This window comes from Eretmochelys imbricata, chromosome 26 (genome assembly GCF_965152235.1).
Source record: "Eretmochelys imbricata isolate rEreImb1 chromosome 26, rEreImb1.hap1, whole genome shotgun sequence".
NCBI classification, from domain to species: Eukaryota; Metazoa; Chordata; order Testudines; family Cheloniidae; genus Eretmochelys; species Eretmochelys imbricata.
The window spans coordinates 12,205,198-12,225,830 of record NC_135597.1 but is presented as its reverse complement, the minus strand read 5'-3'; the positions used below and the strand labels follow the sequence as shown (position 1 = coordinate 12,225,830).

The 20,633-nt window shown below is 45.0% G+C and overlaps 1 protein-coding gene across 1 annotated transcript in view; it reads left to right on the top strand.

The window, feature by feature from the left end:
- Positions 1 to 18,735, top strand: part of LOC144257578 (substance-P receptor-like) — a 91,773-nt gene extending 73,038 nt beyond the window's left edge. The window contains exons 3-5 of the mRNA XM_077805562.1: positions 14,224 to 14,374; positions 15,218 to 15,414; positions 18,444 to 18,735. Coding sequence (XP_077661688.1) covers positions 14,224 to 14,374; positions 15,218 to 15,414; positions 18,444 to 18,735 — 640 coding nt within the window. The remainder of the gene's footprint in view (positions 1 to 14,223; positions 14,375 to 15,217; positions 15,415 to 18,443) is intronic.
- The last annotated feature ends 1,898 nt before the right edge of the window (positions 18,736 to 20,633 follow it).

The following is a 20,633-nucleotide window of genomic DNA, read 5'->3' as shown; positions in this document are numbered from 1 at the left end:
GCCCCAAGAAACATCCTATGATTTCACAGTCCAGTCATCTTTAACAAGACTTTGCCTTCATTTCTTTACAACCAAAGGCCACATTCTTCCGCAGCTATCTCCGCTGCTGTAGTTTTGATGAGTGCTCACTGGGACACTGGATAAAATTTCCACTTCAGCTGAGCCTATTGGATCAGCTCCATAAGTTCAGAGCTTCATAACATAATGGCGCAATCGCCTTTTTGATCAGTTCTGCTCGAGGAAGACACCTGCCCACCGTGTGCATTGTGTTAGGCCACACTGATCGCTGTACGTGATTGGAAACAAAATTATGCTTCGAAACTACTCTTCATGAGCCAGACTTGGAGACCTTTACTCAAGTTGAATGGCATCTTTCTCCACAAGCAGTTCTTTTGAAAAATCTTATCATGTACCCCATTTCCATCTAAATCCTTTTAAAAATCAGGCTCTTGGTCAATAACATGGCCCACTCTTTGCGGCACCATAGAGGCATGTGTTTCATCGGCAAGGAAATGATTCACTAATGAGCCTCAAACATTGTCCACTGGCGTTTCATCAGTATGGCCTAAATCACCTTCCTTGTTCTTTAGGCCCCACTAGCTTGTCCCAGACTGCCTCATGAACCTCGTGGGACAAGGTGGATGAGGTGATCTCTTTGATTGGACCGACTTCAGTTGGTGCTAGAGACAAACTGCCGAAAGCTACACAAAGCTCCTCTTCAGGTCTGGGTATTCAGAATTATAGCTAAAAACAGGTAGAACAGATAGTTTAGCATAAGTACAGGTTTCAGAGTAGCAGCCGTGTTAGTCTGTATTCGCAAAAAGAAAAGGAGTATTTTCCACTGAATGCATCTGATGAAGTGAGCTGTAGCTCACGAAAGCTTATGCTCAAATAAATTTGTTCGTCTCTAAGGTGCTACAAGTCCTCCTTTTCTTTTAGCATAAGTAGTTAGCGCACATTCTAAGGGACCATTCAAGGTGAAGTGGCTCGTTAAAATCCCTGTAGCCATAGACAAAAAGGAGGGTCAGAGGGTAACAGATTATTATAAGAAGCCATAAATCCAATGTCTTTGCTAGACACTATAAATCATAGCTTTAATACAGTTATTTATTTAAGCTCCTAGGCTCATCTTTTGAAAGCATTGTGCACTTTTCCTTTGAGGATGGGAACTGATTGATTACTCTAGAGCTGACCTCTTTGGGAAGAGAGTTCCCTACCCCCCAGGAGATAGGGTGTTTTTGACTTTTATCATTTTCCTGAGTGAGTTCATCTGAGAGTGTATTGATTGTCTGGTCTCACCCACATAGTTATTGGGGTGTTTAGTGCACTGCATGAGTGCACCACATGATGTGATAGGCGTGTGTAGGACTCATGGATCTCGAAAGGTGTGTTGTGGGGGGTTTTGAGCATTGTCACAGCGGAGCTACAGGTTTTGTATCGGTTGTTCTGGCAGGGTCTGGTGCTGCTTTGAGTTGGTGGGTCTTGGTTTGTGGGGAGCTTGTTTCTGATGATGAGCTGAGAGAGGTTGGGGGATGGTTTGAAGGCCAGAAGAAGGGGTTCAGGAAAGATTTCTTTCAGAATGGTTGTAGTTTGATGATACCCTGTAAGGGTTCCAGTGTGGGGTGGCAGGTGACAACTAGGGCTGTGCATTAAACTAGGGCTGTATTGAGGCAGATTCTCTCTGCATCAGGGAACAGGCCACCTAAATACTCAGTCTACTTCTCTGATGAAGTGCCCTTGTCTGGTGAAGGCTGTTTTGAGTGTGTTAAGGTGTATATCCCGGACTTTCTCCTTGGAGCATATTTTGTCGTATCTGAGTGCCTGGCCATAGATAACAGATTTCTTGGTGTGTTTGGGGTGGTTACCAGATCTATGTAGGTAGGTGTGGTGATCTGTGGGTTTCTTGTATATGGTTGCCTGTAGGGTTCCATTGCTGAAGCTGATCGTGGTGTCCAGGAAGTTGATGCTGGTGTGGGAGTGTTCGAGAGAGAGTTTAATGGAGGGGTGACGGCTGTTGACATTGTGGTGGAAATCTCTGAGGGAGTTTAAGTCATCTGTCCAGAGGACGCAAATATCTTCATATATCTTACGTATATCATTGGTTTCATGGTGCATCTGAATCTTGTGTCATATATCCTTCCCCACTTCAATGAAAGTTGTAGGGTCTTGGGGCATCTCAGGATCAGGCTCCAAGTTACTAAGAAGGAGCTAAACGATTTCAATAAAAGGACCGAACTGCATCTCCATCCAAAGATCTGAACAGAATCAGGTTTGAAAAAGTTCAGTGACCTTTTCCCCCTTCTTCACAATTTCTGTTCTTCTTGGAACTAGTTGGGACTTGGAAATACCCCAAGAAATGGTCTCCTTGCAATAACTCTGCCTTGACTAGTGGAAGAGCTGGAAATCTTGCAAAAAAGCCTGTTATCTTATTTCCAGTCCAATTTTGAAGGCTCCAGCTTATCAGATAAATTCCAGATAAGCACCTGGAGTTTCAGCCTCCTGCATGAATCCACCTTCCTAATGAGTTTGAAGTTGTCCCACTGCTAAGAAATTCACACACTGTACATTCCAAACTCTGTGAATGATGGACCTAAAGTGAGCATCGTATAAATTATAATGACGATGCACTTGGACATAGTAAACACCAACCTCGATGTGGTTACATAAGGAAATGACAATCCCTGTTTGTTTTGTCAGAAGAAAAATCTAATTGTCACTCGCTTGTAAAGTGCATGTCACATCCCCCTCTGGTGGCAGGTCCACAAGGAGGATCAAGTCCTACTGCTGGCTAATGGAGTTATTCCTTTTGCTGAAGTGGTAGAAGGCTGTGCTGAAAGTCCAGGCTCAACGCTTGCCCAAGACCAGTGGTGTGGACAGTCAAACTCAGGCCTCTTCCTAACACCTGTGATTTCACTAACTGAGATAACCAGACATCCTCAGCACAATGCTGCTTATCAAGGGGATGAATCTTTGAATCACAAACTCCATGTGGTGTCAGACACTGGTTCAAAGGAGCAGTGGGTGCATTTGTAAGATACCAGCAACAGAGACTGTATTTACCTGCTGAGGAAGGTATTTTCTGTAATTTAGCACAGTGAGAAGGGATTGAAGCTGGGGAGGGGGAAAGCTGCTGAGGATGGGGCAGCGAAAGAAAGAGGGAATTCTGTTCTTGCATTTAATACTGGGCCTCTTTTGGGTATCCTAATGGTTCTTTGATTGTCTGTGTCAGAGTTCCCTCCCCACTCTGAACTCTGGGGTACAGATGTTGGGGCCCGCATGAAAGACCCCCTAAACTTATTTCTACCAGCTTAGGTTAAAAACTTCCCCAAGGCACAAATCCTTCCCTGTCCTTGGATGGGTACTGCTTTCACCACCAAGTGAGTTAGACAAAGATTCAGGAAAAGGACCACTTGGAGTTTCTATTTCCCCAAAATATTCCCCCAAGTCCCTTCGCCCCCTTTCCTGGGGAGGCTTGAGAATAATCTACCAACGAGATAGGTAAACAAGGTGAACATTCTGAAATCCCGGCTCGAAGCCACAACAGAAAACTCCCCCCGTGGGTATCTGAGGCTGTGACCCAGAGAGGCTCCGTTGAAGGCTGTTGGCCTAGCACATGTTGCTCTAGGAAGGCAGATACTAATTCTTGAGACTTGAAGAATGCTTTTCATTTGATTTCCTGCTCTTCCTGAGTGCTGGGGTTTTACTGGCGGTGCTACAAGGCTAATTGCTCAGGGTAACATTCTGCTCCAGGATAGGCAAGCCAGGGCGGAACTATATCTTGCTCTCTCTGTAACATGAGACCTGAGCACACAGGAAGAGCAGAATATCAGCTATGATTAAGGATAATAAACCTCTTAAAGCAGAACCATAAACCCACGAGAAGCCAGGGTGGAGTCTGGCTCTGTCTGTTACCTTGTGGCCAACTTAGAACTGCAAAATCTGCAAACACTGGTCGATGCTGTTTTCACAGCCTGAGGTTCCCACCAGGACCCAGCAATTCCCTTCCTCCCCCCAATCCTACCCTTACCCCCCCTAATTGCTCCACAGGTACAATTCATAAAACAAGTCTTAACTAGATACAGACTATACGCATCACACACGCCATTTCTCCTAGTGTCTTTGAGGGGTGGGTGGGGGAGACACTTTCTCCAGCCTCGGGAGATGTGGGGCAACAGCTGAGAGCCATAGCAGCTCCTCCCCCAATTCAGGAAGATCTGCGGTAGGGCTGAAGCTGCTAAAAAAAGTAATAGCTGAACAGTGGTCTGCCAAAAATGCAGTTTAATCAAAATCAGAACGTTTCACTGGAACATATAAATTTCAACAAGATTTTCAATGGGAAAAAATCTAAAAGGAATCATTTTGATTGTCTCATTTTGATAATGTCAAAAGGCTTTAATCAGGCAAAAACCTTGTGTTTCAACTTTAATGTTTCAATGCATTTCAGTTTAAATACCATAACGTATGGATTTAAATATACTGTACTCAATATTTTAATTGAATGTAGAAGTCAAACCAGAATGTATTAAAATGATCAAGTTAAAACTGCGTGTTTTGACATCATTGAAACAAGAGGATTGGATTATCCTGAATAAAAATAGTTCTGAATTATTGTTTTGGGGAAAATTTTAAAATTTTTGGCTTTTGTTGCAGTTTGAAACAGAAAAAAATTAAGTGTCAGAATTTCCCTTAGAAGAGAAATTCCCGTTTCCAGCCGGACGTATTCTCAGAGCCTACACAGCATTGGCATTCTCTAGCATCCATCCTCTATACGTTCTGGGGCATCTTATCCAGTGTGGACTGCTGGCTAGCTTGACCTATTTTTAGCTACGGGGCAAAGGCCTAGGGGTGTCTACGTCATTGCGGCCAGTGCAGCATCTGCTTTGGTTGGAGTGGTGAAACAGCGTACTCCTGTGCTCTGTGAGAGGAAGACCAAAACCCCGGCCTTCAAGCAATACAGCAGGGCTTGGCGGGGTTTCAACCCTGAGAGCCCAGTTTGTGTAACCCCTACAGGGTTTGGGCACTTTGAGATGAGGATGTGAGAGCAGAATTTCAACCAGACTTTATATGGCTGTGTTGGGGTACGTAAGGGTTAAGTAAAAACCTACTCCGGGTGACGACTATCATGGTATCAGGCAGTGAGGCACAGGCAAGCACCATGTAGTAGGGAGAAAGGGACAGGCACGCAGCCATTCTTTTCCCTTCCCTTCTGCTCGTTAAGGATAGATAAGCGTTGCAGCTATATAAGGAATGCGGTTGTTTAAAATATACCCTTTGAGTAAAGAAGTGTTATCTCCCCTTCCCTTCCTTTCCCAGCGGCATAGATGAGCTTGGGGTCATGGCCCCTTCCTCCCTCCCCTGTGAACGGCTGATTAAGGGAACATGTGACTACAATTACTGCAAAGAAATGTATCTTCACAGTAAAAATGTCTGTATAATATGCTTAATGCTGTAAACAATATATATTCAGTATATAGCTATTAATATTCATTATATGGGCGTTCATATTATGAAATAAGGGTTTGGGGGTGTTGTAGGTAAATGTGGGTTTCAGAGTAACAGCCGTGTTAGTCTGTATTCACAAAAAGAAATGGAGTACTTGTGGCACCTTAGAGACTAACCAATTTATTTGAGCATGAGCTTTCGTGAGCTACAGCTCACTTCATCAGATGCATACTGTGGAAACTGCAGCAGACTTTATATATACACAGAGAATATGAAACAATACCTCCTCCCACCCCACTGTCCTGCTGGTAATAGCTTATCTAAAGTAATCGTCAGGTTAGGCCATTTCCAGCACAAATCCAGGTTTTCTCACCCTCCACCCCCCCACACAAATTCACTCTCCTGCTGGTGATAGCCCATCCAAAGTGACAACTCTTTACACAATGTGCATGATAATGAAGTTAGGCCATTTCCTGCCTGGATTTGTGCAGGAAATGGCCTAACTTCATTATCATGCACATTGTGTAAAGAGTTGTCACTTTGGATGGGCTATCACCAGCAGGAGAGTGAATTTGTGTGGGGGGGTGGAGGGTGAGAAAACCTGGATTTGTGCTGGAAATGGCCTAACCTGACGATTACTTTAGATAAGCTATTACCAGCAGGACAGTGGGGTGGGAGGAGGTATTGTTTCATATTCTCTGTGTATATATAAAGTCTGCTGCAGTTTCCACAGTATGCATCTGATGAAGTGAGCTGTAGCTCACGAAAGCTCATGCTCAAATAAATTGGTTAGTCTCTAAGGTGCCACAAGTACTCCATTTCTTTTTGTAGTAAATGTGGGCATTTACATTTTAACTTAAATAAAAAAGTTGTAATGTAATTAACTCAGGGCTTACTCGACAATTGGGTCTAGGGGAACAAATACCGCAGTAGAGAAGCCCATTTACTCAATCCGCCTTGGGTCCCCCTGCTCTTCTTCAAACAGGCTGATCCCCATTTCTCCTGGTAATAATCGAGCTTAGACACCCAGGCAGTATTTAGGGCATAAAAAGCATTTCTCTGCGCTTAGATACCTCAGTGACCGATATTTTATAAATACAGATGGATGGACAGAGTCACAGACAAGACACAGATGTGCCTGTGAGAGTCTACAAACTGGTATGCTATTCAGTTTAGAGCACAAAGAAAATTACTGGTGATCAGCAACCAATGTTAGTTATTGCAATAAATGTGTGACAATAGTGCTGGGAAGAGATCTAAGTTTATCCCTTGACCCCAATCACCTGACAGGACTCTGGGATATGAAAGGTCACAGGCCAGGACTAGCCTCCAATGCCACTGACTGCTAACAGAGTTCTCCTAGTTTTCATTAATCCCATTTAAAGGCATTTCACTTAAGACAATAATCATTCAAAAATTCCTGCAAAGCCATACTTGGTATCCCGTGACCCAAGCAGGGTACGGATCACTTTCTTTTCTCATCCATTTTTGGATGCCCTGTTACGAGCCAAGGTTGAGTTATAAATCTCACACAGCTCCACGGTGACAGGATGCTGTGTTTAACAACATGTCCCACCGCGTCACTAGTTTGCGGCTAGCAAGCAAGCTTCCAATTCATTCTATGTTTAATTACTTATTTTTCTAGAATCCCACATTAATAAATACGTCAGAGCCAGACAAAAAATTACACCCTGGGCTATCTGGAACAGTATTCATGGGATCACACTCAACCCGAAGAGATTCATAGATTCATAGAATATCAGAGTTGGAAGGGACCTCAGGAGGTCATCTAGTCCAACCCCCTAATGGGAATTCCGAGTTAATTACCAATACAACTTGCTACTTGACACTACCAAGATGTACCAATCTCCCAGCCTCTCAACTCCACTGGCTTTTCAGATTTAGAGAAAAACCACCACCGTAGTGTCTCTTTTAGACTCTGGGGTCTTTGGTGCAGAGACTGTCTTATTTCTGTTTGTGCCACGTACGCTGGAGTTCTTCTAATGATGAATCACCTCTTTAACAATTCACTGCTCAACTGTTGGAATACTTCCCTTGGTAACACAAGAACGGCTGTACTGCGTCAGACCCACGGTCCATCTAGCCCAGTATCCTGTCTTCTGACAGTGGCTGGAGCCAAGTGCTTCAGGGGGAATGAACAAAACAGAGCAATGTATCAAGTGATCCTTTCTCTGTTGTCCAGTCCCAACTTCTGACAGTCTGAGATTTTGGAACACCCGCTCTGGGCGTCCCTAACCATAAGGTAAGTCTACATTGCAGCCAGGGGTGCGAATAGCAGCTGGTGGAGATGTACCTGTGCTAACTAGCTAAAAATAGCAGGGAAGACGCTGTAGTTTGGGCCGCACAAGCTGCCTGTCTCCTCTAGGTACATACTCGCTAGGACAGCCGTACTGAAGCCTGTGCGGGAGCATCCCCACTTCTGATTTTAGTGAACTAGCTATTGTACAGCTGGGCAGTCCAATTACACAAGCTGCCATTCACACCCCAGACTGCAACGCTGACCTACCCATAGTGCCTTGTTTTATGGCATTTCCTAATCAGTGGGGAGTCAGCGTTCTGCTTTATGTCATTGTAACAGTGCTTCCTGTGGAGATCATCAGATGAAAGGCCCTATGGCAGAGTGCTTCATACATGTTAAGGAAGCCCCACAACGTCCCGACGATGCCCAAATCAAACCTTTGGTCTGAACCACCCCCGACTCTGAGTGGGTTCAGAATCTGAGCCCCGGTCGCAGTTGCAGAGCTGGCTCCTGTCTCTATAATGGACCAAATCAAGTGTTGCGCAGGAATACCCTTGAGGCAGGGAAGACCTGAAACGCAGCTGCCTTAAAGCTGCTGTCTCATCACACCATACAGCATGATGTGGTCATGCTCCCAAGCTGTTTGCTGTCCTCCAGGCAGCCTGCATACATAGTGGACCCAAACCTCTCCTCTTGTACCGACGTAAATCAGAAAGTAGCCCGTATAGTCCAACTGGTGTGAGAGCTGGGTCAGGCCTGCTGTCCATGTATTCTCCTTTAGTATTAAGCAAGATGCAGATCCCCAAACTTAGAGACGCACAGGAAGGCCCAGACCCGCAAAGGTATTCAGGCTCCCAATTTACATTGAAATCCGTGGAAGTTAGGAGCATAAATTATCTTTGAGGACTTGGGCCTAAGTGTACAGCACCAACCCCCCTGTACACTGCACCACATCCCTCATTCTGAATTCTTCAAGTCAATTGCTCCTGGCAACAGATGCGCCATTGAGGGGTGGGGATAGCTCAGTGGCTTGAGCATTGGCCTGCTAAACCCAGGGTTGTGAGTTCAATCCTTGAGGGGGCCATTTGGGATCTGGGGCAAAAATTGGGGATTGGTCCTGCTTTGAGCAGGGGGTTGGACTAGATGACCTCCTGAGGTCCCTTCCAACCCTGATATTCTACGACACCCCCCAGAGACTAATGCACATGTATCGTTACAAGCTTTCCCCATTTTTCCCAGCTGATCCATGTGCCTCCTGCTTAGATGTGCAGTTGGGAAGGTGGCCTTGGTGACACAGATACTCACCCATTAAGAACTTGATCAGGACCCCCAAAATATAAATTGGGCAGAGACATCCAACTCATTTCATGTCAGCCACTGAACTGCCATCAAGTGAGCTCATGTCTATTTAATTTTACTTATAATTTTGATGGGGCACTTTGAATTGCCCACCTGGATTCGCAACTGAGGGCGTCAGGCCAATCTCGTCATGTTCTGCAATGGAGTTGTTTTTTTAGGGTTGCAATCTTGTACAAAATAAATTCTTATTTGCCCAGGGCTGCGATCACAGTGCAAGCCTGCAATGATGAGTCTTCAGCCACTAGAGGGCGCTTCTAGCTTTGCTTTCGTGATCTATTGCCTTCCTGGAACTGCTAATGTATTGGGGGGGTGGGAATGGGGGTGCTGGAAATCCTTTGAAGCAACAGCGACCATAGAAATACACCATTTTGTAGATGAGGTAATTTTATGTTGCCATTTCCGTACCCTCAGGAAAAAGCCGATGCTTTTACACAAAGATTGAGTGAAAGGGCAGTCAGAGGAGCCTCTTTGTTTTCAGATGGAGTGGTTAAGTACACGGCTTTAAAAAAAACAAACCATTACATTTATCAACCTGGAATAGGCCCAAATCCCATGAATTACCCTGCTGCAGGTTTCAGAAGAGCCTAAAATTCATTGACTTTCAATGGGACTTCCACTCCCGCACCATCTAGGCACTTTGGAACATCCTCCCCTTGATTAAATCTCCTGCTGTAAAGAGAGTTCTCTATCCCATTCTATATAGGTGCTTAGCACGTGCTCATTGCCACTGTATCCGAGTGCCTTTCAGCCATGCATTACACCAGAGCGACTAACCTCTCTGGATTTACACCATTGTAGCCGAGGTCATTACTTGCCCCCAACGGACCTGATTTTTAAACTGACTTAAAAACAGCAAGTTCAACTTCCATAGATTTTCTCCTGACATGCATTGAGTAACTGAACTAAGGGCAATGTGCCTTTTAGTGGTTAGAGTCAGACCGGGAGTGGGCACTTCTGGCTCTGTTAGCTTTGCCAAAGGATTGCTGTATGGTGAGACTTGAAGGCAACTCGCAGAGCTGTACCCTACCCCTGGATACCTGTGCATGGCTCCCACTAACACCCAGTGGAAATCATACACACCTGAGTGAGGCACTTATCCTTAATCCTTCCTGGTGCCTGTTTCCAGTAGTATAACAGATCTAACATAACCAATGCTACTTGAGAGGAGTGCTGAGAGATTTAATACTTGTAATGCATTTGGTAATCATCAGGTCGTGTTTGGATACCAAACACAGTGAGTGACAAGAGCTAAAGTGATATCTGGTTTCCAAAAGCTGAAGTCCCATTTCACCATCCAAGACCAGGAACAGACAATGTAAATGAGGCAATAGATACTGGAGAAATGCTTGAACTGGACAGCAGCTTCCAGGGAGCCTTCATCTGTTTTGTTTTTTGGATTCCAATATCTTTGCTGTCCAAATATATGGTTTTGCCCTTGAAGGCAGGAGAGGAACAATGTAAACTTAGAAGGCAGGAAACTGCAACTGTTGTAAATGCAGCAGAGCATCTGGGAAACTCTTGTGGGGAGAAACATCTCACACCAACTGTAACCTAGAAGAGGAACCAGAAGCAAAATTTTCCTACGTAATTTTTGAAAATGGGGCATAAAAGCTCTGTCGCATTCATGACATACACACAGAGAAGTTAGATACAAAAATACTCTTGCTGGAAGGTTGCAACGTAACACTACTTTATTTCTTGGAATTCAGAACCCAAGAACACAAGAACCCCAAAACAGAGAGAGACGAAACAGGCTGCTCCTTAAATCAGAGAGCCACAACTAACCCAGTCTTACTCTAGGCTGGCTTTTCTGAAGACTGCCTTTGATAATTGCATGCTTCCCTACAGAGCCCCTGAGGCTTCAAGCAGGAACAGGAAAACCCTCTGCCTTTAAAGCTTGCAGCTCCAACCTAGTCCTCAGTATACCACAGGTTCCTAATTAGCATAAGCACTTCTGAAAATTTCACCCCCAGCAGCAAAGTACAGACCTGAATTTCCCCAGGGTTTGGGGATACACAGCAATCAGGTGGTTACAGATTACTAACAGGTTTAAAAAAAAAAAAAAGCTGGTTGACTTTTCCTCAATGTCAGACAGAGGAAGCATGATCTTGTGATTAAGACACTGGACTGCAGTTCAGGAAACGTGGATTCAGTTCCTGGCTCTTATATGGCCTTGAGTAAGTCACTTGGTATCTCTATACCTCAGTTCCCTACCTGTAAAATGGGGGTAAGTCTTCCTTTCTTCCTGATATGTATTTAGATCATAAGCTCTTCAGGACCAGGGCTACATCTTACCATGTGTATGTACAGCACCTAGCACAATGAAGTACCAATGCTGGTTGCTACTGTAACAAAGAATAATGTTAAACCTATCTCTACACTGAGTTCTCCTATAGTTCAGTGTTTATTTCTCTTTATACCAAGCTTGGCCTAAAGAAACCACGGCATTTTTTTTCAAGTGAATTGATAACTAGCTCAGTCCCTCCTAGGTAGGTGAGTTCTCAATGGTGTACTTCTTCCAGTCTCAGTTGATAAAGGAACGTAGACGAGAATAAGTCAAAGCCTGGGGCCATGTTTTCAAAACTTATTTCAAATTTGGAACGTACAGTGTTTTGAGGGCATCTGTGGATTAGCTAAACCTCTGTGTAGGGAAGGCTGGGTGAGGAATAGGCTTTATAGGCTTTCTGTAAGAGGTAGAGCTGGTCAAATTTTTTTCCAATGGAACCGTTTTCTGTTGGAAAATGCTGACACCACACAATCAAAATGTTTCACGGGAATGCATCATTTTATCAACATTTTCATGAGAAGTCAATGATTTGTTTTGTTTTGCTTATGATACATTACATTTTCACTTTATTCATTATAAACATCAAAATGAAATGTCAGTCAATGCAAAACGTTTTGGAATATTTCATTTTGAAAAGAAAAAAAAATTGAGATTTTTTACTTTGTTCTGATTTGGGACAAAACCAGATTTTGAAATACTAGAATTCCCTGAGGGCCTGAAGGGGAACTCTGGTAGACTGGATCAGAGAATGGGGTTTCAGGAAGAAAGTTTTGTATGGAGGAAGGTGCAAAGACAAGTAGGATTCTACATTCTAGGGGAAGAAGTGCCGTGTCCAATTAGAACACAGTTTGTAAAGTGCATGCTTTCCTTTTTCTTGGAAAGGTGCTAATGTCAGTCACAACTAAAACACAGCAACTCAGTTCAGCACGGAACATGGCATTGCTTCCTTGGGAAACTCAAGATAGACAGCAACATTCCAGTTCTGCTTGTGAGCTCACTAAAATGTTTACACGGAAGCCATTTGTAACATTTCGACAGCAAGAACGATAGCATGCACGGGGATGGCGATCTCCTTTCCGGACAGCTGCTTATTCAGGCTGGCTCTGTGTGTGTTCCCATCAGGGATGAGTATGGCCTGATTGATAGCCGGCTGGGGTGCAAAGCCCTTTATTTATATGGGATAATAGGATCTCTCTTCAATAAAATGATGACAACATGAAGCAGTGTCAGCTCCAGAAACAGCTCAGCCACACTCATGATTCACTGCCTAAAAACAAAAATCACTTCTCAGGAGGATGCCCCAACAATAATAGAATTCAGGAGGTTTTGAGATTAGCTGCAGCTGAGAACAGAAATTGACTGCACTCTGGAGACTAAATTGACTTGTAGACTACTCACATGTAGTGGCCCCAAGCACAGAAATTAAGTAAGGAGGCAGCCTCCATCCCAAAGAATGCGTGTCTGGGATTGTCAAAAGGGCATTGGATTTCAGTGGGAATTGGAGGCCTAATTCTCTCGAGCCCTTTTGAAAAGCCCAGCCTTCAAGGTGTATGAAAAGATCCAACAGGTGGAGGAAGCAAACTAACAGGTAGTTTAAACTAGGCTGTCACAGAGCACTCCGTCAGCTACCCAGTGTGCCACGCTGCCTGGCCCATTTGGGTCGTCTCTAACTCACAACATACACACCGCCTGTTCCTTTTCCCCGTGTCTACCTTTCACCTTCAGATTCCAGGCACTGCAGAACCCAGTACAGGCATGTGTCAGGAGAAGCCTGGCACCCAGCGTTCTCTACTACACCCACCTGACTCTCTGAGCTCCCCCTTACTTCCTGTTCCTGCCAATTAGATTTCCCACTTATTGGTCTAAATATCTCATTAGCCTAATCATTGCCCCACAAACGTCAACAATCCCTATCCCAGTAGGTTAACGGATTCCAGTGAAGCCTGCAAACTTCTCCGGTCAGTCAATTATCTCAGCGAGCTGGGTACTACCCTGCCACATAGCCTTAACATTTTTCCTGCAACGTGTAGCGAAGTCGAAGATTCACCGGTGTGGCACCTCCTGCTGGTCGTCCGGGAATTAGCCCTTTTTCCAGCATACGGCGTGCCCTCTGCAGGCTGGTGTCTTGCTTGCTACTGGCCCCGTGTCCCTCCTGGACCCTGGTGCCCTTTATCTCAGGGTTCTGCCCCAGCAGTACCACCAAGCTCTGGGTCTCCCCTCCCAGGAGAACCCCCAGCCCTCTATGCCCACCTTGCCTCAATGGCTACTGCCAGTCGTCATCCAGCCCCCTTTCCCTGGGGCAGACTGCAGTCTGTAATGGCCACTCATCACTGGCAAGGGGGTTGGACTGGCTGCCTCTTCCTGTCCCTGGGCTGCACCTCTGCAGCCCCAGTACCTGTTTAGGACTTGACCAAGGCCTCAGCCTGGGGAGTTGCCAGGCTGGAGTTTCCCAACTCCTCTTGCCCTTTTCCCCAGCACTGCCTGCTTCAGGTACCATATGTTCCCCAGCAGCTAGGCCCTCTCCCTCCAGGGCTGGAAAGAGACTGCCCTGCCTTCTGGCCCTGCAGTTCTTTTATAGGGCCCAACCTGGCCCTGATTGGCTGCCTCCCAGCCTTTTCCAATTGGCTCCCCCGGGCTGTTTTTAATCCCTTCAGGGGCAGAGCAGGGCGACTGCCCCGCTACACCACGCTTTCGTAAGGGTGTCGAATGCTTTGCTGAAATCCAACGACCAGACTTGCCAGAAGTACTGAGCACTCACAAATCCTGCTTATGTCAATGAGGACTGCTGGTGCTCAGCGCGCCCGAGAATCAGACCCCAAATATCCTGCCTGTTTTCCTGTGCACTCAACCGCATTTTACCGGGACAAACTTTCAGGTATCAATTCTGCGTGACCGTGCTGATCTACTTCTTGCCGCTCCTGGTGATAGGATGCGCCTACACGGTGGTTGGCATCACTCTGTGGGCTAGTGAGATACCCGGTGATTCTTCTGACCGCTACCACGAGCAAGTGTCTGCCAAGCGAAAGGTAAGCAACTTTCCGGCCTCATGGCAGAATAATTGGGGAGTGGGTGTGCAAAGGCAATTGAACAGACTTGGGGTCTATGGTTAATTCACTCTCTCTCAGGCATTCTTTAAATGGAACGTAGCATATACACAGCGGTCAAATTTCTCAACAGTGGCCACCAACTTTGGATGCCTTGGTGTATAGTACAGATGAAATCAATAGGAGCGGCAGTTGCTCAGCTCCTTTGAAAAATCAGGTCCAACAAGATGCCAGCTGGAGACCCAAAAACTCCGGCACCAAAATAGGAGGGGTACATTTTTAACAATGTGGCATTGAGTGCTTGGATACCAAACTGAAATTAAGGCGTGCGTTGTATTTTGGAGAGACTGGGTGGCTCAGATAACTGGTAATGGGATCCTGCTCGGGACAGAGCCGCCATTTCAAATCTAGCCCCAGACAGCAGTGGCCCAAAGTCATTGATATAGGGCGGGGTGAGGAGAATATGTTTGGGTTCAATCCATTTCCTAAAGACACGGATCCAAAGCCCCCACCACTCTCACAACAGAAATAATTGCCTCCCCTGGTTGAAAATCACAATAGAAAGACCAAGGGTTGAAGGAAGGAAGAAGACCACTACTTACTCCTTGAAGCGGTCCTTTCCAGGGCAGAGTTGAAGCATATGGAGCACAAGTCTGCCTTGCCGATCTGTTTTTCTGTGGATAAACAGAGGACTGCTCGTCCCAGGACGGCCACCCCGCCATTCTCCCCCTAGTCGATCACGCTGGCTTCAGTTCTGTTTGGTACGCTTTGCTCAAAGGGTACAGCGTAAACTTCTATAACCAGGTCTCTCTCTCTCGTGTACAGGTGGTGAAGATGATGATCGTTGTGGTGTGCACGTTCGCAGTCTGCTGGCTGCCCTACCACGTCTACTTCCTCCTGCATTTTTTTAACCCCGACTGGTACCAGGAGAAGTTTATCCAGCAGGTCTACTTAACAGTAATGTGGCTGGCCATGAGCTCCACCATGTATAATCCAATCATCTACTGCTGCCTCAATGACAGGTGAGTTATGAGCTTGACTGAGTGCAATAAAGGGGAGATGTGGGGATGGGTTGGGTACAGAAGAGGACCCTAGACATGGTGGTGAGTTGCAGCTTAGCAGGGAGCCAACACATCAGGGGTGGCTGTTCAAATTACTCAGCAAATTGTTTGGGTTTTCATAGAATCATAGAATATCAGGGTTGGAAGGGACCTCAGGAGGTCATCTAGTCCAACCCCCTGCTCAAAGCAGGACCAATCCCCAATTTTTGCCCCAGATCCCAAATGGCCCCCTCAAGGATTGAACTCACAACCCTGGGTTTAGCAGGCCAATGCTCAAACCACTGAGCTATCCCTCCTTTTCCTACAGCTGGAGTGTACCAAATTAACAGCTACACCAGGGCTTCTCACTACCAGTTTCTTAAATTAAGGGGCTGATTTTCCCAAGTACTGAGCTCCTACATCTTCATTGGCAGTCAACAGGAACTGCAGGTATTAAGCACCTCTGAATAATCAGGTGTTATATTTTCCAAGGCTTTAGGCAGCCAAAGTCAAATAAAAACTCCAAGCTATTTCCAGGACAGTTTTCCCTTGTCAATAGGGCTACAGCAGATTGTAGATCAGACTCACCAGAGTATATATTTCTAATAGCTCCTCCGGGATCCGATAGTGCAGTCGAGTGGAGAATAATGGTCCTCCCCATTTTAGCTAGATGAAAATCCCTGCTAGAGCTGGGATATATCCAATCTTTATTCAGTTACCAAAAAAAGGCATACTCAAATCGCTTTAATGATGGTCAGCTTGTATTTTCTTAAATGAAAAAAGTTCAGCATGAAATAAGTTCTCATTTCGACAATGTGTTTTTCCTTTAAAAGGAAACACTTTCCATTTTTCTCCATGGGGGTGAAAAGGTGCTTGGCTGTTCCCCACTTTCTCTCCCTTATCCCCTACTTTTCCAGGGTCAAGGAGGAGGAAGAAAAGTTAAAGGGGGCAACCCCAACATTCAAAATGAAACCTTTTCCTGTCAAACAGTCTTTAGGCAAACCTTAATTCCTAAAATTTCAAAACAAAGCAATGCAGTTTTGAAATATTTTGCAAAAATACCAACAAATATCAGAAGGCTCTAATCCATGCCCAGAGAGCAGATAGCAGCAGTATGCCTGGAATGAGATACCCTCTTTCTGCCCATCTGGGTCTGTATTTGTAAAGGGACCCATCACCATGGCATGAGTGGCAGCCTCTGGGTTAATAGATTATACCAGTCCTACCCTCCCACCATAGCTATGATCCCTGCTTTATATAAAGACACATGTATGTGCATTTAAATAAAATTGTTACTGTTCTAGCACATACAAGATTATAAAACTGGGCCAATCCTGAAGTGTCTAGTCTGTCAAACTCCCATGGCTCCAGTGGGTATTTGGATGGAGTAAGATTTTCAGTTTAACTTGTATATAACGTCATCGGTTCATGCAGAATTGAGTACGGCACACTTCAGGCACCCAAGAATTTCCAATCTAAACTTGGTGAGAAACACACAAAACACTGCTAAAGCCCTTAATCAGTATTACTACGTAAACAGATGCATAAAAGCCATCAAGAGTTCTACCCTTGGAAATAAGAACTTGGAATGCAAAGAGGGACTGGGTAAATCAAAACTTGTTTGAGTAAATTTGTCAGTTATATGCCCCAACTGCAAAAGAGTTTGGCAAGCCTCTCTCGTTTACCAAGTATAATAGCAAGGCAGTGATGGTTGATTGACTGTTGGCAGTGCAGTCCAGTGGTTACACTGGGATGGATTAGGGATCACAGCACAAGATACTGTTCTCAGTTTTGCCATTAACTTGTGTTGTGATGCTGGGGGAAGTTTGATATCTCTGTTCGCCTACTGGAAATGGGAGCATAGTACTGATTGTTGTATTCACTGGAATAATTATTTATTAAGCACCAAAATGAAGAATACTTAAGAAGAGCTTTTAGATCCTGGATTAAAAAGTGTTGTATGATAATACCTAGTTCTTATGTAGCACTTGGCATCCAAAAGATCTCAAAGTGCTTTTACAATGGACAGAAAACTACGAAGTGGGGAATAACTGGCTAGGCACTTGTACATCTTAGAAGGATCTGGGAGTTATAATAGATCACAAATAAGAGTCTGTAATGTGAACCGGTTACTAAAAAGACTAATGTCATTCTGGGGTATATCAACAGGAGTGAGTGTCACATGTAAGACACAGGAGAATTGTCCAGGTCTGCTTGGCACTGATGAGACCTCAACTGGAGTACTGTGTCCAGTTCTGGGCACCACACTTTAGGAAAGATGTGGGTGAACTGCACAGAGAGACAGAAAGAGTCCAGACAAGAGGTTTAGAAAACTTGAACTACAAGGCCCAGTTTTTCTAACCTTTCATGTTTAGCCTTGAGGAAAGCAGACTGGGGGTGGGACCTGATAACAGTCTTCAAATATGCTAAGGGCTGTTGTAAAGAGGACAGTGATCAGTTGTTCTCCACATCCACTAAAGGTAGGGCAAGAAGTAATGGGCTTAATCTTCAATGAGGAATATTTAAGTTAGATATTAGGAAAAGCTTTCTAATTCAAAGGGTAGTTAAGTGCCGGAACAGGCTTCCAAGGGAACTTGTGGAATCCCCATCATTGGCCGCTTTTAAGAACAGGTTGGACAAACACCTGTCCAGGATAGCCTAGGTTTACTTCAAAGTGCCTCAGTGCAGGGGGGCTGGACTAGATGACCTCTCGAGGTCCCTTCCAACCCGACATTTCTAGGATTCTCTGAAATCCCAATGCCCACTTTACAGAAGGGTAAAGACTTAAAGGTCACATGGTGAGTCAGCAGCAGAGATGGGAACAGAATGCGGCAGTGTGGTCTAGTGAACAGAATACTGGTCCATAGGGGTATTAAGGTTTGAGAGTTGGTCACACTTCTTGCATCAGTGCATATGCTGGGGGTCTCCTCCTATGGACTGCATTGAAAACATTCTGAAACCAGCTCAGCACATGCTGGGCCTAACATCCCTGCACTTGGCTGTCTCCTCAGATTCCGCATTGGCTTTAAGCACGCTTTCCGGTGGTGCCCTTTCATCAGTGCTAGGGAATATGAAGGGCTGGAAATGAAGTCTGCCAGGTACCTCCAGACCCAGAGCAGCATGTACAAGGTCAGCCGGATGGAGACAACTGTATCCTCCGTCACCGGTAACACTGAGGAAGACATTGAAGAGAGCAACAAAATTAAGCGCCTGTCCGTGGATATGACATCCAACGGCTCCTCCCGCAGTGACTCTAAAACCATCTCCGAGAGCTTCAGCTTCTATTCCAACACGCTGTCCTAAGCTGCCATCCTTCCGAGCAAGGGTCAGAAAATATTGCATATACCTATGCCCCAGGTCTCCATTAACCATATATCCAGGTGTGCCTGTATTCACCTTTTCCTGATTAGGATGCTATGCCTTGGTTGTGACAGTAGCCACCTCTCAACAGTGTGCCTGTCTGACCCAATGTAATCACACCAGTTAACACTGACAATATCTTCTCTCTCTATGGGATCTTGCAGTCGTTTGCTGGGCTGAACGCTTAACAGATGCTGTTCACTGAAAGCAGATCTTAATTTAGGATACAGCATTGGTAGGTATCAGAACCTGGCCTGCCGTGATGCTGTTCATTCTCAAGCTATGCTCTGCCATTGATCAGTGTCTGAATGCAATATAGATTTCCACTGGGGGGGGGGAGGGGGCTTTTTCCATCTGCTTTCCCCACTATTTTTGTTGTCCTACCTCCTCCCTTACTTGCCATTCACTTGTTGCTGATTAACAAAATGGAGAAATGGTATCAAAAGAGGAAGATAGAGCTGGTGACTTACGAACCAACCAATACGAAATGAGCGTCCACCTCCATTAGCTTAGTAGGCTACGCTACAGCAAGGCTGCCTCTCTTGCATGTGGTGTGTTAAACATGGAGGATTTCAGTTCCTTTTAGGTGAAGGAAAGATGGAGCTCTTGAGGTTTATTGCTACCATGCCTTTCTTTTTATTCTCCGCTGCTCAACTTTCTGTCAAAGTATATTCCTCCTCCTTCTGAGGATTCTATTTGTAGTGTAGTCCAGCATTGTTTACTGGATTCAAGTTAAAATTGACCATGTGACATGTTCAGCTTCTTTTGCTCTTACCCCTGAAAAGGTTCTAGCACAAGCTTTGATTTCATCTGGGTCTCCTAGACTCAACCTCATGATGCAAAGACTTCATCTCAGATCATCGAGATCTATGACTGCAGAACCAAGCCGAAGCTTGGGTGTTTGCTCTAGCTGGTTGGCTCTGGGGGTTTCAGATACACCTCAATCCATTGTCCTCGCTCTAATTCCTACACAAAGCTAATTCGACGCTCTAGAGCTTGGAAATGCCTTTGGTTAAAGTTCTACATGGGGTTTGTGGCTTCTATCATTGTCTGGATACTCCAAGAGACGCACAATACCAAATTCACTGATACATTCTTCCTTTTTTAACCCTCCCCCCAACACCCACCAAATTATTCTTCATATATAAAGGGAAATACAGCAAGAAACAAAATGTCTTTGTTAGCCCTAATTGTCAGGAAATAAATATAGTTTGCAAACAGGCCTTCAGCAGTGCACATTTCCCAGCCTCTCAAAACATGGCCTGGGTTTTCCCTGGATGTTTCCCAGTTAACTGCTGACCAGACCTGACTCTGCTTCATTTGGGACACCAGAACAGCAAGATCTTCAGAGTGCCAAGAGACGTTTGTCTCCGACACATGCAATTGCGATTGGACAGTAGAGATGGCAAAAAGCATCTTTTGAATGAATGAAACCTCGTAAGTGTGCAGGTAGGGCTAGACTATGGATAATGAGAGAGATAGCAGTAGATAGTGCATGTAGTCAGATGTAGGCTTAACAATGCCAGTGGAAAGTAATTTTGTAAATAAGCATGGAATAAGGGCTAACAGGAAAGAATATCATGTGTCATCTAACACAAGTGTACTGTGTAACTGAAAGGTACAAGGAATGTCTCACACATTTACAAACAAAACCTACTAAAAAGGAAGTGGTATATGTCTATTGTGGAAGATGCTTTCCAGTGTATGCTTTGCATTTCAACACCATTACAGAAGAACCTCAGAGTTACGAACTGACTGGTCAACCACATCTCATTTGGAACTGAAAGGACGCAATCAGGCAGCAGCATAGGCCAGAACCCCCCCCAAACAAAATACAGTAT